This window comes from Vicugna pacos, chromosome X (assembly GCF_048564905.1).
Source record: "Vicugna pacos chromosome X, VicPac4, whole genome shotgun sequence".
NCBI classification, from domain to species: domain Eukaryota; kingdom Metazoa; phylum Chordata; class Mammalia; order Artiodactyla; family Camelidae; genus Vicugna; species Vicugna pacos.
The window spans coordinates 85,998,610-86,018,038 of NC_133023.1; the positions used below are offsets into that span (position 1 = coordinate 85,998,610).

General features: G+C 41.5%; 1 protein-coding gene across 1 annotated transcript in view; it reads left to right on the plus strand.

Moving 5' to 3' along the window:
- GRIA3 (glutamate ionotropic receptor AMPA type subunit 3) overlaps positions 1 to 19,429 on the plus strand; it is a 259,886-nt gene that overhangs the window by 141,843 nt on the left and 98,614 nt on the right. The window contains exon 5 of the mRNA XM_006215906.2: positions 13,483 to 13,536. Within this exon, the coding sequence (XP_006215968.1) occupies positions 13,483 to 13,536 (54 nt within the window). The remainder of the gene's footprint in view (positions 1 to 13,482; positions 13,537 to 19,429) is intronic.

The window sequence follows — 19,429 nt, forward strand, 5'->3', positions numbered from 1 at the left end:
TGCTCCCTGCCGTGGAGGGGTATTTCCCAGTGATGAAGGGTAATGCGGCACCAGGGCTTTTTGTCTGTTTATTTGTTCATTAGGACTTCAAGCTCTTTTCAGCAAAAGGCACAGCCCTCCGATAGCAATGCAATTCTGGGAGACACGACTCCATTATTTGCTTGGCTCATCTAACAAGGCAGAACGCAGATTCTGATTTAAAAGCAAGCTCCTTTAATGAGTTTTGGTTAGGCTTGAAGGATAAACAGTTGTGATTACTGTCAGTAGGTATAGGTTGTAAATCTCTGTCTTAGATGCTTAGATTCCATTAAGGGGGACTCAAATGGGCATCACAATACAATTCTCTTCAAAACAGTGGAATTGGGAAAGAAAAGCAGCTTCAAAAGCAGTCATTCGTGCATCTCCAAATGGTCAAGTTCTTGGTCTCCCAAGGCTTTGTACTGGGTTATAATTTTTTTCACTTATTTTATTTTTACCATTGTACAAATTCTTATTACACTTGGCTTCCAGAGCTTGGGAAGATATGGGTAATTAGAATGTATCACAAGACTGAAGGGAAATCCAAGTATTCACATAAAAAGATAAGTGAAGATAAAGCCATCCTGTTCTCACCGTGACTCACACTAACCTCACAGTACCACAGTGCTGTGCCAGCATGTAATTTCAAGTCAAAGATTTCTATTAACATGAATGGAGAAGGATCCGATTTTGTAATAAAAAAAATTGCTAAATGTGTGTGCTCTCTGACTTCTTCCAAAAGCCCACAAAGCCAAAATCATTTTCAGCTCTGTGGGCACACCTCCTAAGAAATTAGAACATCGTGTACCACCACACAGATATAGCGCTGAACATACTGCCTGCTGTGATCCTTTCCCCTTTCAAGAGGGGTAGTTCAGAAGGTACCTGGTTTATGGCAGAGTAGAATGAAACAATAAAAAGAGGCACGCACCTAGAGTAGCCTTATACTCTAAAATCAAAAGTCTTTGATTAGGAAACTTTCCTGGATTAAAGTAGGAATGAATACAGCCTTGTAGAACGTTACATATTTTTTTCAAAGCTTTTCTGCAAAGTATCTCCTTCAATCCTCTGAGGGTGGTAGGGTTAATAGTGTCTTCTCCATTATGTAGATGAGAAACAGACATAAGAAGATGAAATAACTTGCCGGAGACCACATGGTTAGGAGCGCTGAATTCTAGTTCTCACTTTACGTCCAGAAGGATGAATTTGGACAGCAGCAGCAGAGCTCTTGTTATCCCACATTAACCATGCCCTGCTCCAGTCAGCTCCCCTGCTTTTGAAAGATATGGCTAATAACCTTTTCTTTGGGCTTGGGCACTTCTCTTTCCCCCTTCCCCACTCTGTTTCCTGAAAGAACAATTAAGATCCATCTGGGACTAATTATAGCGATTCTTGAATTTGAACTTGCAGCCATTACCCAATTGAGGTCACTTATTTTAAATTAACTTGCCTGGTCAGAACACAGGTTTGGTTATCTTCAGAGCCCAGTGCAGAGAGGCACCAGCTCACTCAGACTTTTAATTAACTAGCTAAATAACCTGCACTGTGACAAACTGCCTATGATTTGATGGAGTCATTCATTTGCATGCAGACAAGGATCAAAATACATTGTCAGAGCTTCAGGGACCAAGTTCCTAGAAGCCTTCACACAGTCTCTTGTTCAAGGCTGGGAGCCTCTTCCCTTTGGTTCCCTCTAATTATTTTTCCTGTGCTTTTGTTCTGATTATCCAACATTCATCACAAGTGCAGCTTGTGATTAAACAATGACAACTCATGTCATATGCTGATAAGTAATCGAAAATTGGAGTCATAATCATATGAACCAAGCCCAAGGCTCTGAGAAATAATTAGGGGAAACCAAAGAGAAATTCCCAAGATGCTCCACAAGAAAGGAGAATTTTCAAAGATTCAGGCTATAACTGCTCCTTACTTAGGTAGCAATGCATAATAACGGGTAGGTAGCCAGTCTTTGTTGAATTGACTTTATGGTGGGAGCTGAGTCCCAGAAATAATGATAGTTCTTTTGATTACTAATTATTATCATAGCTGCTAATACTAAGGGACCGGGGTTGGGGTCAGACACATCTGATTTTGACTCCAGGCTCCATCATTTTCTGCCTGTGAGGCCTCAGGCAAGTTATTCAACTTCTCTGTGCTTTAGTTACTTCACATGGAAGATAAAATTAAGAATAGTGCCCACCTTAAAGGGTTGACTTTGATGGCATAAAATACTTAAAAAAAATCACTTTACAGAGTGCCTTGTACACACTAAGTTCTCAACAAATGTTAGCTTATGTTTGTCTTCTGTTACGTACCACTACCAGGCCTTTGTCCAGGGCGTCTTCCCACCTGGAATCCTCCTTCCCTTCTCTCTTCCAAAAACAGTCACCCCCTATCCATCATTCAAAATCTAGTCTAAAAGACATCTTCCTCTCCAGGGGGAAGGTCTTCCCTGAATCTGAACTTGTTCAATGCTCATCCCCTCAGTCCACTTTTCTAGATTTTATATTATTTTAATATATATGACACCTTCATCTACTGCTTCATAAGCAATGGGGACTTTTCTCCAGGGTGTAGCCAAGTCTTCGTGTTAGATACATTTATTGAGCACCACCTTGGTGCCATCCACTAGGGCTGTGTGCTGTGCAGATGAGTAAAGAGATAGGGATGGCAGAAAAGGCAGCGATATTGGTCGGATCCCCTTATATCTCAGGCACTCTGCTAGGAATTCTGCATTTCTGCATTTAGGCCTCACAAAAACCTTAAGAAGTAGGTGGGACCATCAGAATAATGATCCCCACTTTACAGATGTGGAAAGTGAGGTTCAGCAAGGGAAAATAACTTGTCCGAAGTTACTCAGCTGCAAAGAGGAAGAACTGATGTTCTAGGTCGGTCTGACTCCAGAGTGTACTCCCATCACCATTATGCTTTCCCGCCCACCTCATCTTTTTTTTTTATCAATTGCAGTGATGCATATCAAGGCAATGTGTCAACCGGAAAGTGCAATATATGTGACATAAGGACACTGCAGTTACAGCAGATGCTGTTGGTGTCCTATCCATGTTTGGCGCTAGCCTTTTTCATATGTGCCAACAGGATTCTATTGTAAGCATGTGCTATTCTCCATTTGAAGACTTTCTCTCAGCCTGAGAGTGAGACAAGTCAGAAGTGTTAGGGAGGAATGAATGCTCCCTACAGAAGCCGTTGAGTCAATGGTGAATGGGAATTGAAAGACACAGACTTCCGCTTCCTGGCCCTTCCGGTGGGCAAGCGCACTCCCGGGGCACTCAGAGCTCCCCCGCTCATTCATGCCCCTGGGCAGGCTGCTTTCCCTTTGCTGCTTCATATCCTCTCTCCCCAACTAGTGCTTCCTGGAATCAACTCCCAATTAAACTACGGGCCATCAAATCTCTGTCTCCGGGTCTGCCTGTGGTGCAGTCCTGCCTTAAAACTAGAATCTTTCAGAAATTCTTCCTTTGCATCTTTCCCAGGAGTCTGGGTGAGTGTCCTCAGGCAGCCCCCTCCCTGCCTGCCCAGGGCTTCTCATGGGAGTTCCCCAAGGGAGCACCCCATAAGCTCAGTGTCTCCCTTCCCACCCCCTTTCATGAGAACCCATCATTGAGCTTTTCAGAGTGCCTTTATTATCACAGGGAAAGGTAGTTCTGCAATGTCAGCGTGCATCAGAATCATCTGAGTGTTCAAATGCAAACTCCCTGGCCGTAACCCAGACTTTGTGAATCAGACCCTCCGGAGAGGTGCCCAGGCACCTGCATCTTCACAGCTACTCCAGGTGATCCACATAGCACACACTTTGAGAAATAGTGTCCTAAGGCATTCCTGGGGCTGGGCCTCCAAGGATGGTGGATCATGTTCCTTAAGGTTGTCTCTACCACCAAGGCCTCTGTGGATTCAAGTGAGAAAGCCCAGAATAGCTATGCCTCCTTGCTCCTGAAATGAAGCGTGGGTAAGCCAAGGTCCAGTTGTTACTGTCAGAGTGGGGACGGCCCAAGACGCCTGAGCGACAGCGTACAATGCAGAGGAGAACTCCACCTCACTGACTCTGCCAAATTTCTGCTCTCGCCTCTCTCACCACCCGCTCCCAGCCCCCATTCTTTCCTGTGGTAGAAACATTGTGATGACCACACATGAGAAATTAGGTTATGGCCTGTCCTCCTTTGTCTCTAGGCGGAACCACCCCCTACCTCCACCTGCCCCCAAGTCACACATACATCTTCCTCCTAACCACGGTTTCTGTGTGATTTGAATTCATGGTTCTGATCCATGCTGGAGGCAGGAGAGGAGAGGGCAATGGAGGGTGGCAGTGTGAATTACTTTCTTGGTTCGCCCCCAGTTCAGCTTACCCTCTGAACTCCAAGTGTAAACAGCAGCTCCTTCCCTGTACCTCCAACCCAGTGCTATCCTAACCAGTGGCCCCAGTAACCCTCTGCGCTGGGCTCTGAGGCCACTCCATCTTCCTCACCCCATAGCAGCAGGGAACTACTTCTCTACATTTTGAGAGTGATAACACAGAATCAGGGAAGGCCTCGTGGAGGAGGCTGCATATGAGCTGGGCCTTGAAGGATAGGTGTGATTGCTGCAGGGAAGGGTAGAGGGAAGGAGCATTGCAATAGGAATGAGGAAAGGAAAATATAACTAATATAGGATAAGTATCAGGCACTGGGTTAAGGCTATAGAAACATTATTTCATTTGTTCCTCACTGCAGTTCTATGAAGTAGGTACTAATGACAGACCCATTTTAAAGACGAGGATTCTGAAACACAGAGGGTTTAAGTTAATTGTCCAAAGTTACACAGCTATTAAAGGACAAAGTAGGGACCCAAACTCAGGCAGTCTAGCCTACACTCTCACTTCACTGCGTCTCAATGATTATGTTCCCTGATTTACAGATGGAAAACTGAAACTGAGAGGTTATGTAACTTGCCTAAGATTACACAGTTTGTAATTTGCAAAGCAGGGATGCATTGCCCTTAGCAGATCCCCTTCTATTTTCTATATAGCCATTTATAACCCTTCTAACTTAGCTTTTCCAATCAATCATTTCAGTCACAATTTCTTAGGGAGCCAGCCCTGGCTTGCCATCACAACAAATGCCTACAGTTGGTCCAAACAAAAAGCTTTCCTCAAATGTGTAAGCATAGTAACACAGCGAGGCTCTCCTGAAATCAAGAGAAATAGCCCTCTGAAATACATCTCTCTTTGTTTTCAAAATAGTATTCTCTTTAAGTTACCTGTTTGTCAGGCTCCCACTTATAAAAACCACAGGGAAAAAAATTTTTAGGTCTTTAGTTGGAGACAAAGTACTTTCTACCTCTAGCAGGCTATGAGTTAATCATTCTCGCCTCAGTATGTTGTCCATATTTCTGTTCTCACACTTCTCCTGCTGGGTTATAGTTGTCTGTTAACTTGACAGTCTTTCCTACTGTAGTGCTGAGATCCTCTAGGCTAGGGACCAGGTTTTGATGACCTCTGTCTCCCTAGTGTCTGGCCCCAGGATTAGTACAGAGCAGGCACTCAACAAATGTTCACTGAAAGAAGAGACAAATAAAATGTAGTTAAGAGAAGCAACCCTTGCATCCACAAAAGACTTCAATCCCTATTCCTTCTGAGTCCAGTGCCGTGCAAGTAAACTGGCTAGCAAGGTGAGGAAAAAAAGCCTCAACTTGTAGTGCTGCTGATCTCCGTGGGATCAATATTCCCACTGTGGCTGATTCAAGCTACCAATGGTTTATCGTGTCAGGATAACCACAAAGGTCCATGAGCCATCAGATGAGGAAGATAATGGAAATTCGAATGGCAAGAGTGAAAGACCAAACCAAACCAAACCAAACGTCTGTGAATGAGGAGAATCTGTTTTACCCCCAATGAACTAAGCCTCTATTGTCTGTCATCCGTTTGCGAATCGAGATAAACTTAAATGACATGGCTCCCAGAAGAGGGAGAAACCTGCCAAGTAAGCAACTATCCTGAAAACCAAAGGTCCCCAAAACACACTGGGTTTCTAAGAGATATTTGCTTTTATTTGAAAATAAAAACATTTTCACTTGCTTCATTCAGCAATCAGAAAATTTCACAGATTAGGGTGTCAAATGCTAGAAGCATCGCTCAGACAGAAAATGCATTCAGAGAGGCATCATCTGGGAGTTCAAAGGAGAATGTCTCATTGTACACATCCCCACAACACACATCTCTTCCTCTCCCCTCCCGACTTGAAGGCCTCATCCTCCTGGGCTGGACCTTGGTCTCGAATACTCTACCCAACCATTCATGGTTCAGTTTTGCACACAGTGACAGTGCTAATAAGTAAACGGCAGGATTTGAATCCAGAACCATCTGACTTCAAGGTTCATGGCTCTTTCTAGTACATCACCTTTTTAAAATACCTCTTTGTTCAAAGCTTTAAGAGTAATTCAGAAATCTCTAAAGACTTCTAGACTCTCACAAGTTTAAAATCTATAAAGTGTCATTTTAGGTGTGATACTAGAGTCGTTGATCCTGGTAAGTATCTAAAGATGGGAAGGTGTGACTCCTGGGCCAGTGCAAGAAGTCTTGCAATATCCCACCTATCCTCAAGTGGTTGTGGCTGGAAAAAACATGTCTGAGTGACTATTCAGGCTTATGCCAGATGTTGCCATTCTTTTTTCTTTTAATCCAAGTAATGAGTCCACTAGCCCTGCCAAACCTTCTACTCACCACCCACACAGTCCTTCCAGTAGGTCTTAGGCAGAAATTCAGAATCAGAGTACTTTGGGCCCAAATGATTTTTAAAAATCTACCGAGAAAAGAAGAAAGATACAACTTGAGATTTAGATTAAAGTTGTAAATATTAAAACAAAAATTGCTGTAAGTATGACTATAAAACATTTGACAGGAAATTTCATAAGAGAATGCATGAGCACGCAGTTATTTAAAATGTACTGTTCAAAATAAATTATCACTAATTTGGGGAGATAGTTAATAAAAAATGCAAAGACTGCAGAAGTGACATATACGGCTATGTCGAAGAGAAACTACTGTCTTTTTGCTGTATTATTCGAGGTTGAATACTAGTTAAAATCACCCCAACCTCACTTCCCTGAAAAAAAGTGTCTAGGATATTTCCAAATATAAGTAGTGTGCTATGAAAGGTCTTCTAGATGAAGTACTCCAAGAAAAGTCACAGTGTTAAGAAATGCATCATTTTGCAGGTTCGCTGATGAAAAGGTCCAGGTGTTTTAAGTATTTATTATTGGCCCCATGACCAAAGACTCTACGTGATCAAAGCTGCTGGGCTTCCTGGGTGGGGTAGTCTGTGTAAATTCCCCTAGGAAAGGCTTTGTAAGTTTCCAGATTTGTCATTCTTTCCCAGTCCCAAGCATTGTTTGCTCTCTCTCAAACTCTGCCCATCATTTTACTCCCTTACAAGACTGATGAAAGTAGAGGGATACTCTTAAGTTCTGAACCATAAGGCAAATTAACCTTATTTGATCTGGACAGGAAGACATGATCTGTATTCTCTCCCCTAAGGACACAACTGAGTTGAGGCAATATTACCCACCACTACTCCTGATCGTACAGCAGGAGATTTTCAGTGACACCTGGATGAGTGGATTTTATTTTCATACAGTTGTATCTATTTTCTTGTATGCAGTTTCATGGATATTGTGCCTTTGGATGCCACTCAATTTAAGTAAAGGAGTAGCTATAAAGATATATATTAAATAAATAATAGTATTGTGGTGTGTAGATAGATCACAACGTTTTAAGGAAGTTTGTGAGGGAATGAAATTTGAGAAATCATGTTTTAGGGTTCATACAATGATGTGTTCCCACAAGATCATGCAAGATCAACATGCATTGAAATGGCCCCTTATTCCTAGGAGCAAGAATAATCTGTTGCTCCTTTAACTTACTTGTGGCCTTTTATTGCCTCTGATTTGTATGTTCTCTTTGCCTCTTCTGCTGTTTGGCATTAAATCTTCCACAAATTTCATTCAGTCATAGTGAATGTGATATTGAAGTCTGGGAGGTGAAACTTTCAAAGACATGTTCTTTGGTGAAATCCTTGTCCTCTAATCCTCACATCCTAGCATTTTATTTGATGCCTTATTCAATTGCCTTCTTTCTGCATAAGCTTCCCCTCTAGACAGTATAAGCATGATGAGATTCCCCACTTATACGCCCATTTGCCTTCTTTATGAAAAGCTTCAGCCTTTCTTTCTCCATTGCACCCCTGACCCCCTCTGCCATTGGGCTGACTTTGGTATGGGTGTTGGCTCTTCTCTGCTGCACTAACCCCATGCGTTTATTTCAAGTCAGATGACTGCAACATGAAGCACTGTCCTTCAGTTGCGGGAGAGTGTGTGTGCACACACTGAGATTATTAGAAAATAATTCTAAAGAAATTGACTTCTGATATATGTTTACTAAGACTAAAGCAATTTACTAGCTAAGGGTTTTCATTCAAGAAAATGAATGTCCTTTATCACATCTGGTGGAAGATTTCTTCTGGGAAGTGTGGCATATTCTGAGGCTGATCTCTGTGGCATACCACCATGGAAGGCCCAACACAGCTGAAATTAGACACGTTGCCACAGGACAACAGTATCTATTTGTCACTGAGGAAGCAGGAAAGGCGGGGTGCCTGAAAAAAATGTCTTCTCTTGGAACACACAAAAAAAGTGTTGTCTAATAGCTTTTTCTTAAAGAGAGAACACCTCTACAACAGGTAAATCTGGTGAATTAACACCAGAAACCTCCCTCAGCTCTCTCCCCAGCCCTCCAAACATTCTCAGAGTACCTAAATCAAAGAGAAACAGATTAAGGTGAACGGCAAGGCATGTTCTGTACTCAAAGCAAGATCAATCTTTCTACATAGACCTTTTTTGGCACCGATGTAGAAAATCCAAACACGGAGATACTTAACTCTGCAAATAACCTAATCTGCATACCAGATGGATCCAAGGGGAAAAAAACATAGACACTTTTCTGCACACATATTTTTTTAAATGTGAGCATAGAAAAACAGATGCTTTTGCTCCCAAAGGGTCTGTGGGCCTCTCTCGAGTAGTCTTGTGGAGCAATTTAACTTCAAATTTCTAAAATTATGAAAATGTCTAGAGTAAGCTTTAAATTGGAAAAGAAAAGGCCTCGTACATAGAAAACCAACTGAACATTTTCTGAATTATTTTTAACCACTCGGTGATTCCCAGCCCCCAATTTCCCAGATAAATAGGTTGGGGAGCCAAGAAGGGGAGGTCTCCCCCAAATGGGTAGACTATGATTCACTGACTTCTTTAACAAATAATTGAATGCTCTGCTGTATGCACGGTTCAGTGAGTTTGTATGTAAGAGCTTTTTCTTCCGTGAATGAAACCGTTGTTGTAAGTTTCAGCGAATGAGGATTGGGGCATTTTTTTCTTTCAGGTCCTATTTGTGGGCATAAAAATAAATCTCCTTAAAACAATGAATTTCATCTATATTTCACACATGCCCCTGATTACATTTATCATATCTGCCATCATATCAAGCCATGTATCATTGCCAACAAATCTTACAAAGGCACAGTGAATACAGAACATGGATTTGGGAACTTGGTATTTCCTCCTGAAATTTCACAGTAGACAATAAAACAGCTTTTATACTTGAAGTTCTGAAACTAATTCAGAAAGAGCTATTCTAATTACTGTAAAAGCAAAGTTGAATATTCTCTTGGTTACCAGAGTCATTAAATAACTGAGGGTACAATTTATGCCTTGTTCATCTGTAACAGATGGAAAGAATAAAGATTTAAGACTTACTGAACAAGAACCGCTCCCGTTAACTAGTTCCTTTGTGCACCGTATTACGCACAAGCCTCCCATCCCATCCTTACTCCCACGAGCCCTGCACTGAAATTTTAAAAGGGGAACGACAGAGTAAAACATGACACTTTTTGCAGTGAGGCCTCACTTAGCTCACATCAGTAGGATCATTGCTGCCCATGTAAGATTTCAAGATAATTCAAGTGTACTCTCTTAAGAATTGGGAATTTGAGCATTTCCAATGGAAACATTCCCTAAAATGTATGATAATTTCCCCAGGCTCTTCAGCAGAAATGACTGAACGCAATAAGCCATGCCCCGATGACTCAGGCATTCACAATGCACATCCGTGATTATACTGTGCGGTAGTACAACGTTGTCGTCTGCTTTTTTTTTTTCCTTTGGACTCCTCCTTCCCCTTTAAGTCAGTCTGTCACTTCCTCTGCTGCTAATGTACTTCTTACTAATATCACCCGCTCCCTCCATGTACACCCCTTCTAATTTGTAGCTTTTCATTTACTGTGAACTGGAAAGCCAAGATTCGTAAGAACGGTGTGTTAAGAGTTAAGAAGGCACTGAAAGTGAGGATGAGGAAATAATTACAGCCTTCAAGGCAGCAGCTCTGTGACACCTAAAGGTTCCTATCTTTAGATAACTTTCCCGTCTCTTCCAGTTTAAGCTGAATTTTGAAAGGGTCGTATGGTGAGAGAGTTACCTTCAAATAAGTGAGTTTGCTCCACACAGACCATCTGGGCCTGGATGAAAGCAGATATTACGATACTTTCAAGTCTTTCTGAACCTGAAAAACAGTATTTTATTGAACGACCCCTCTCCAAAGTTATTTAACCTCACAGAATTTCATCATGCACATCTCACGCGCTTTTGTAGGTGTTACTCAGTTTGACCCCGGCGACACTGCCGAGATAGGAAAAGGCCAGGCTCATTGTCCCACGTTACAGATAGGGAAATGGAGGCTGGAGAGAGTTGAGTGATTTGCCCATAATCAAACTGAGTACATGACTAGGCTGGGCTCCTGGATTCCCTTTTGGGGTTCTTCTAACAATACGTATGTTTTCTGTGGCTCCCTGTTGCCTTTCTTATGCTCAGAAAGACACTAAACCCTGCCTCTGGTGAGACAGACTTATGCCATTTCTTCTGGGCTTGTTTCTTTATTTCTCTCTGAGCTCTGCCAGATGTCCTTAGGAACCCTGCTCATTTTTCTAGCAGAACTCAAAACCCTCTGATTTTATTATGTTGAGGGTTCTCAGTGAATTAAAAATTCAACAAATGTATGGTCCCAACTTGCCATCAAAAGTTAACAAATGTCACCAGTAAGGATGTTTCTCACGAGCGGACACTGAAGAATACCTCCCAGCAGATATCTAACAGCTCATTTTGTGTCACGGCATGTGAGAAATCACCTCCGCAAGACAGTCAGTAACCTTTCATTTCCTCCATAAATAATCAGTCAGATACGTGGCTCATATTTTAAATTAATTGAAAACAGCTAAGCGCTCTGTCTCTCTCTCTATACTTGAAATGGCTTCTAATGCCAACATGATAAGCATTATATTTAAACATGTGGTTCCACTCCTCCAAGCCAGCTTAAACCTCATTTCCTCCAGGAAGCCTTCCCTGTTCATCCCAGCAGGTCTTGGACATCTCTTCCTCTTCTCCAAGAACCCAGAGCAATTACTGAGATTTGACATTCAGCACATATTAAGAAACCATGTAATGTACTGCCAAGAGTGTGGGTTCTAGAGGCAGGCAGACCCAGGTTCTAATTCCAGCTTTACCATTTCTTAGCTGTGTGGCTTTGGGCAAATTACTTAAACTCTCTTTGGTTGTGATTTCTCATCTGTAAAATGGAACTAATGATACTTAATCTGTTAAATTATTCTAGTGATTAAATACACAAAAGGCATCTAGCACACTGTCTGGCATATACTAGGCACTCAAATAAGGGCAGTTGTTTTTAATATCATCATTGTGGCCTCTTAGATGAAGTTCTGCTCTGATAGCTGTGCAGTGTTGTTTTCTCAAGTTGTTTTTAAGCCCTTGATGGCTGTGTCCATAGAGGAAGTTATCATGAAGTTTAAGGTGGATGGTCCCTTACTTGCAGAAGTTCTTTCTGAGTCCTTATTCCAAATACTGTATTCATAATTTCGTATTATTTTTCTTAAAGAGGCCTCTTAAAGTGGTATTAGCTTCGGGCCTGTGCAAAACTTGGTTGTGCCTCTGGTTGTGTCTTTAACCTCTCTGTTATCCCCTCCTTGTCCCAACTCCTAGAAGCTAGCACACTACTTTGCACGCAGTCAGTACTCAAAATGACATTTTACAAAATCCTCAGTTAACAAGCATTTTGGCTGGACTTAACTATAGGCGAACTAGCTGATGTCAGGCATTTCATCAGAAACTTCCAACTGCCAACCAATACATTTAGTTGGAAAATATTCAGTGCACTTATATGTTTTGAGACAATAAAAATGCACTTTTTTATCATGCAGTCAGTTCATTAGGGAGTACTCTTGGGATCAGCACGAGTAGAAGGAAAGGAAATGAAGCAGGATTGGACAGAGGGAGAAGTGGGACTGTGGTGCAGTCTCAAAGAAAGCCGCGGCTTGCCCTGCAAGGAGCTCTGAGGCTGGGACACTTCAGAGTTGTCCTATCTGGGGCTGGAGGGCTAGGCCTTTATAATCCCATGTGGCCAGCCATTGGACACAGGCCGCCCCCAGGGAGAGTACATAACTTTGGACAAGACAGTTCCAAAAATGCACTTCTTAACTGTAAAGCTTAGTGCTCATGCAGTGTTACTCATGAAAACTATGGTAAGTGTGATGACGCTAAGGCAAGACTTCTCAGCTTTGACACCACTGACATTTTGGGTTGGATAACTGTTTCGGGTGCTGTCCTGCGCACTGTAGGACGTTCAGCAGCATCCCTGGCCTCTACCCACTAGATTTTAGTCACTCCTCTCAGACTGACATCCATAATGTCTCCAGGCATTGTTAAATGTCCCCTCCCCCACTCCATGAAGGCATCACACTTACCACCAAAAGATGTACAGATGGTCACGAGTCTTTCATATTAACATAGGAAAAGGAAGGCAAGCATTTTAGAGAGGTTTTTTTTCCCCTAAACTCACTTCTGCTAGAAAAGTTTACAATAAGCCAAAGCAACCTCGATTAGCCTGCAAATCCCATTAACCCCATTCCTTGTGCGTTCTATCCCCTGAGCATTCCAGATAAAGGGAAAAATGTGCCGTACATTCTATTTTCTAATTGGTATGCAAAGTTCAGACCATGTTCTGGCTCAACAGCTAAGCACAGAAATTCAGTTCATGGGTGAGAGGTCATCAGCTTCACCACTTTTGCTGTCTATTTTAAGTGACAGTGATGCTACTGACCTGGAAGTTTAGAGAGCTTTTTGTCCCTTGTTGTTGACATTTTTAACTTTCATATTAGCAATTCTTCCTGTATCCTCTGTCTGAAAGTAAAATGCAACAAAAAGAAATCTGGCCCAATTAAGTCTGATTTACTGTTTATAAAAGACCTAACACTTTGCTGATCATTTAAAAGTAATTTGCTCTAGCCATCCCATTCTCTGTGCAATTGAAAATATCCTCTTGAATAAGCAATATTTCTTGCTTTTTTATTTCTGCAGGTTGTCATCCTGGGGAAACATTCAAGAGGTTATCACTACATGCTTGCTAACCTGGTAAGAACAAGCAGAGTTTAAGTTTCCCAGGGCAATATATTCTATTTGGTTTGTGTCACCTGTAATTATCCCCAAAATAAAATACACAGAGAACCTAACGTGTTCTCTGGACGCTTGGAGAAATGAGTCGGTAAATACTAAAACCTGAATGCAGTAGCCCTGGTTTTCAATTATGCTGTCTCTGTTTTAGCTATGAAACTTATATTCTCTCCTCATTTAAAAAATAATAATCTGATATGATTCCTCACTGATTATTCTGAGATTTAATTTGGATTTGAAATGTCAACCATTTTAACCAGGTTTGAATTGTAAAACAAGGGGCAGGGGACACAGGATACTGACTCTTCCCCTAATTAATCCAAGTGTATGCGTACATCACCTTTTCAAATCAGATGCCAGAAGTAGGTTTGACTATGGAACATTAAGTGATTCTATAGTCACCTTTCTATTTGTAATAAAACACAACTTGCATCTTTACCTTCAAGCTTCCCAGTGCCTTTAAAATTTGTGACATTCTAGAAGCTAATATTTCATTAAGGTTGGTTTATAGTTCTTCTTTCTCTAAAAGGGCATTTGGTTTAGGAATTAACAAAATGGCTTCTAAATCACTAATATCTGTTTGGCAGAGGTTCTGAATAATACTATCTCTGTGGAATGAAAGAGGAATGTTAAATTATCACTACGACACTAAGAGTCTATTAAATTATTACATAACATGAGTTCTAGCCCCAATTTTATTTCATTAGCACAAGAGAATCATAATTATTATAGCACTCTTAAACCAAAAGAATAGCAACAAAGGTGAAAGATTATTGTAATTATATTCTTAGATTTCTTAGATCAAAGAAAAATACCTTATTTTGTTTTAATAATGAATATTTTTAAATGAGAAAGTAAATGTTACTTAAATCTCATTCTTAGGAAGTGCGCACAAACACTTTACAAGATGAGGATTTGAGCTACTGCTTTGAAATGTTGTGTGCATTTTCTCCAATAAATTGCTCAAAGTGGAGCACTTCAGTTTACTCTTTTAGGGAAAAATGAATCAACTCTTTTAGGAGAAGAAATCTTGATTCTTAATTTACATTTGAGCACATTCAATTTGTTTTTAGGCAACTGATTAGTAAAGGATGTTTGTTGACTCACTGGAGGTTAGACCAGGGCTTGGAAGGAAACAGGGAGGTCACAGCAGGGTACCTGAGGCAATTATTGATGGACTTCTACCATTCCTTCCTCACCAATAATTATTTTGCTCTCCTTCCTCCCTCCCTTCCTTCCTTCGTTCCTTCCTTCATTCCTTCATTCTTCCCTCCCACTTTTTCTTCCCCTCTGCCTTACCTGTCCTAGGGTTCACTCATCACTGATGGCACATGAGATGACTTTAGGTAGTACACACACACTTTTATTTTACTATAATGGTACTTGTATTTATTTACAATGTATTAGAAAAATATCAAACTAGCACATCAAAATTCAAATTTTATGGATTTTATTACTTCATGCAGGACTAAAGTAGAGATTTAACAACAAATGAAATAATTTTTAATGTGTCAACTTAACAACAGCACGGGGGATAAACAGATACAGCAAAATCTGCTTTTTGTATATGAAGTTGTGGTGGTATATGGATGACTGAAGTTTGGGAAAGAACATTGAATTGGGGGTCAGAAAGTTTGGGCTGTCATACTGATTTTGCTACTAGCTAGCTATGGGACCTTGGGTAGGTCACTTCAACTTTGAGGACCTCGGCTTCCTTACTATAAAACTCAGATGGAAATGGGGAGCTCACCGATGTATTGGTTGAGTCCTTTGTTACTGAGATATAAATAAAAGTGCAAGGCCTTTATTGGGAGTAATACCTATGAAAAACTAAAAGGGAGAGGGACACAAGTAGAAAGGGAGTTTCAGACCATGATACAGGTCTGATAGCAGCAAAGGAGGGAGAAAGAAAGAAAGTTTGATAAGAAAGCTTCAGACAACTGGGAGCTCCAGTGCAAAGACTGCATGTGGAAGACCCCCATGCTGCCCCAACATGGTGAGCCATTGTACCCCTACCTTGCTCAGCCATTGGCCGGCAGCTGCTCAGGAAGCACCCACCTCCCATTTGAAAGCCAAGGCAAATCCTGAAGGCACCTGAAGCTGGAGACTGTCAGCCAACCCCACTCCATCTATATTAAAGGAAGATCTGAGCCTGAGCCGTGCACATCAATGGTGGTCTCAGTTGGTACCTAAGATGACCAGATGATCTATAAAGATCTTTTCCATTCTGGATTTCTAAGTGGGCCTCCCTAATCTTACTGACAATCCTTCAGAGCTTTGGCCTCAGTTTTGAGACCCAGACCTGTCTAAAATGAAAGCATGTGGACTGACAGAAATGCAAGAGAGAATCACTGGGACAAGGTTGAGGAAGAATGGTAAACTGGATGCCTAACACAGAACTCAGAATTACGAAACCTTGGAAAGATGCCTACTACAAGCTCAAGCAAAGTCTGTTCCTTCAGAAAGAATGCAATATATACTGTCAAGTCAATCTGGATAATGAAAACATGGACTCATTTATCGTGCTCTGAGCTGCCACCTCTCCTCTTCCCCTAGTGACCTTCCTTTCATTTGAACCCAAACATGTGTTGCTGTAAGTCCCTGTACTCTAGACCAAATTGTGTATGGGCAATACAGATAGGAACTGTTGCTAATCTTTGATAAAATAATGAGGTACATTATCCTTTCTGTGGTTACCAGATTTTTTCAAGCAGATAAAAATACTCCCAGACACTTCCACCAAAGACACACATACACATATACACCTAACAAACCAAGACTATTTAGAAGTCATTTAGACAATCAAAAAAGGGCAAGTGGAGCTAAGAAGATACTTCCTTTCAAGATGAGCCAGCTGGACAAAAGCTGAGGACGTATATATAACGGAAGAAGTTCTAATCTGAATCTTGGTGTAACCACAGCACAGAACCATCACCTTCTTCTACAAATGCAAAGTCAAAAACACTCACATTGCCTATCTAAGCTTTCTGGAACCACCTGCACCAGAGCCCGAAGTGTCCCTTTGCTACTGAGTTCCATCTATCTGGCAAAGACTCCCATGTGCTTCTACATGGACCTCCCCCGGCAGCAATCCTAAAGTGAGAAGGCCTGGATCTTCTGTGAGTGCTTCAATGAAGGCCTTTCACAGGTCAGGGCATACATTTCAGAGTGGATAACAAGCTGCAGAAAGTTCAAAGTTGTTGAAATCCCTGGAAGAAACAAAAGATTCCATCAGGAGAACAGGCCAGAGATGTGATCTGGTCAGGCCAGAAGTGGATATACCAATAATGAAAGAGTAAGTCTCCTACAAATTCTGTATCAGTTGGCGGTGTCATTTCTTTTTCAGGGTTGTTCCACGATTGTTATTTCCTCTCCCAGAACATTCTCTAAGGTGGTCATGTTTCTGTCCTTTAGTACCAGAGGTAACCAGCATGTATATAATTTGTCAGTCAAGCAACCTCTCATTCTTTCGTGATAAGGCCCTGGATCAGGGTCCCTTACACTGCAGGCCCAGGCTTGTCGTGTACTGTGATTTAATTCTTTTTCATACATGCCAGTAATGGTGTGCAGAACCCTAAGCTCACCCTAGGCATAATAAAAAACAAAAAGCACTAGACCAGGAGTGAGGACACAGGTTTGAATCCCAAGACTTCATCTAAGTAGCCTGTGACAAACCAAACCCCTCTGAACCTGCTTCCTAATCCGTAAAATGGAGAGTCAGACCAGACTGCTGTTTCCAAAGTGTGCTATTTGTACATGAGAATGTTTTAGGTAGTACATGACAAAACTTCTAAACTGATTAGTCTTGAATTATATTAAATGTGTATTAGAAAAAGATAACCGTCCCATCAATTCTATGAGACTAAAGTAGATATTTAGGTTTAAAAACTTGGTCAATGTAAAGAAAAATATTAGGTAAATTATAGTTCAGAGGATCCACCCATGTTACAAAAGCCTGTAAAGGTGGTATATGAATGACTAAAATTTGGGAAACACTCCAAGGTCACTTCCAGCTCTACATTTCTTCTCTCATGGAGGGTCAGTTTGAACCAGGGAAGGCCAGGAATGACAGTGAGGATGTAGGTGGGGGAATACAACCGGAGCCTTGTGATCCTTGCGGATATAAAGTCATAGGGCAGACTTCAAATCAGTCCAGGTGGGCAAAAGCCAAGAGAGTGCTGAGTGCCCTTCACTAAGTTTTCACCAGAGCTGAGGAGCTGAAGGATCAATCAAAAGCATCTAACAGTTGACACAAAAGAAATTGGATCTGGGTTGAGATGGTCCAACAACAGATGTTCAGTACCCAGCACCCAAAATAGGACCCCAAAACTCCAAGCCTTTGAGGTGCCCATGGGAGATTGTGAGCCACAGTAGGACTCATTCAGTGCTGCATCAGCTAGCCTCTGCTTTAGAAGACCTGACAGTTCCCTTGCCTAGGCTGATACTGACCCCAGGACTGGGGACAGTTGTGGGCCCTGCACGTGGAAGTTAGGTCATGTCTGCTGCCAGCAGTCAAGGGCGCAGGAGCAGGCAATTTAGCAGGCCGTCATGCTAGGGGAGGAAAGGGGAAGGAATCTGACCGTCTGAGCCTCCCCCCCGCTGTGCTGGCTGGTTTTTGTTTGTTTGTTTGTTTGTTTGTTTTTTAACATTTTTTATTGATTTATAATCATTTTACAATGTTGTGTCAAATTCCAGTGTAGAGCACAGTTTTTCAGTTATACATGAACATATATATATTCATTGTCACATTTTTTTTCTCTGTGAGCCACCATAAGATCTTGTATATATTTCCCTGTGCTATACAGTATCATCTTGTTTATCTATTCTACAATTTCGATTGGCTGTTTTCTTTAGACTTCTCCTTTCATTGTCTCCGAACGCTGATGAGGAAAGAATTCTTACCTACCCACTTCCCCGGGCTTTTTAGAGATCAGGAGATTAGCTCAGAAAAGATACAAGACTTGTCCAAAGTCTCACAGCTAATCCATAGCCAAGCTTGGTTTCCAGTCCAGGTTGGTGAGACTCTTAACCGAGAGTACCTTGCTCTTCTCATTTTACTCAAGCATCTCAGTGAGACAGAAGGCCAGCCCCGAAGTCACATAAGAGCATTTGCAAAGAGATAAATGTCTGTGAAGAATGTATGAACTAGAAATTCATGAGGGTGAAGTAATCAGAGAGAAAAAGTTTGGAAAAACAAGGAAAGCTTTGTGACTCTAAATTTGAAACCCCTCCAAAGGGCCAATATGAAATGTATCTGAGCAGGTACCAATTACATCTGCATCACTCTCTTCCCCCCAGCCACACTCATATTCATTCATTCATGCTCTCCCCCTCCTCAACACACACACACAAACACATTCACTTCTCTCCCTGCTCTTTTGTCCCCCTTCTTTCTCTTGCTCTCTTTTCTCTCTTTCTCTCCTCATCTGCCCCATTCATATTATTAGTATGCCAGGAAATAACTAGATTATACCTGATTTTTCTAAAATTTTACTAAAACAAAAGCATTATTCAAAAAATAGACTCCAAAAGAGGCAGCCAGGAGTAACCTAAGCTTGAAGAAGTGAACTTTGCCGCTTACCAGACCTGAGGATGTACCTGAAACAGGGGCCCACTTGGTTTAGAGAGAAAATAGTTTAAATAAGAATGAGTCATGCTGTTTTGCTTGCCAGTAACAACTGTTCCGTTCTGCTCCCTTCCTGTTCCAGGTATTCTTGTTCTGTTCTCTACTCATTCCCTCCCATTTTTAATGTTCTAAATAAAAAATTCAAAATGCTCAATGTCACATGTTGTGATCACTGACACCTTAGCAGACTGCATGTAAACACAGAGCTCACTGGGCTAGAGCCTGGCC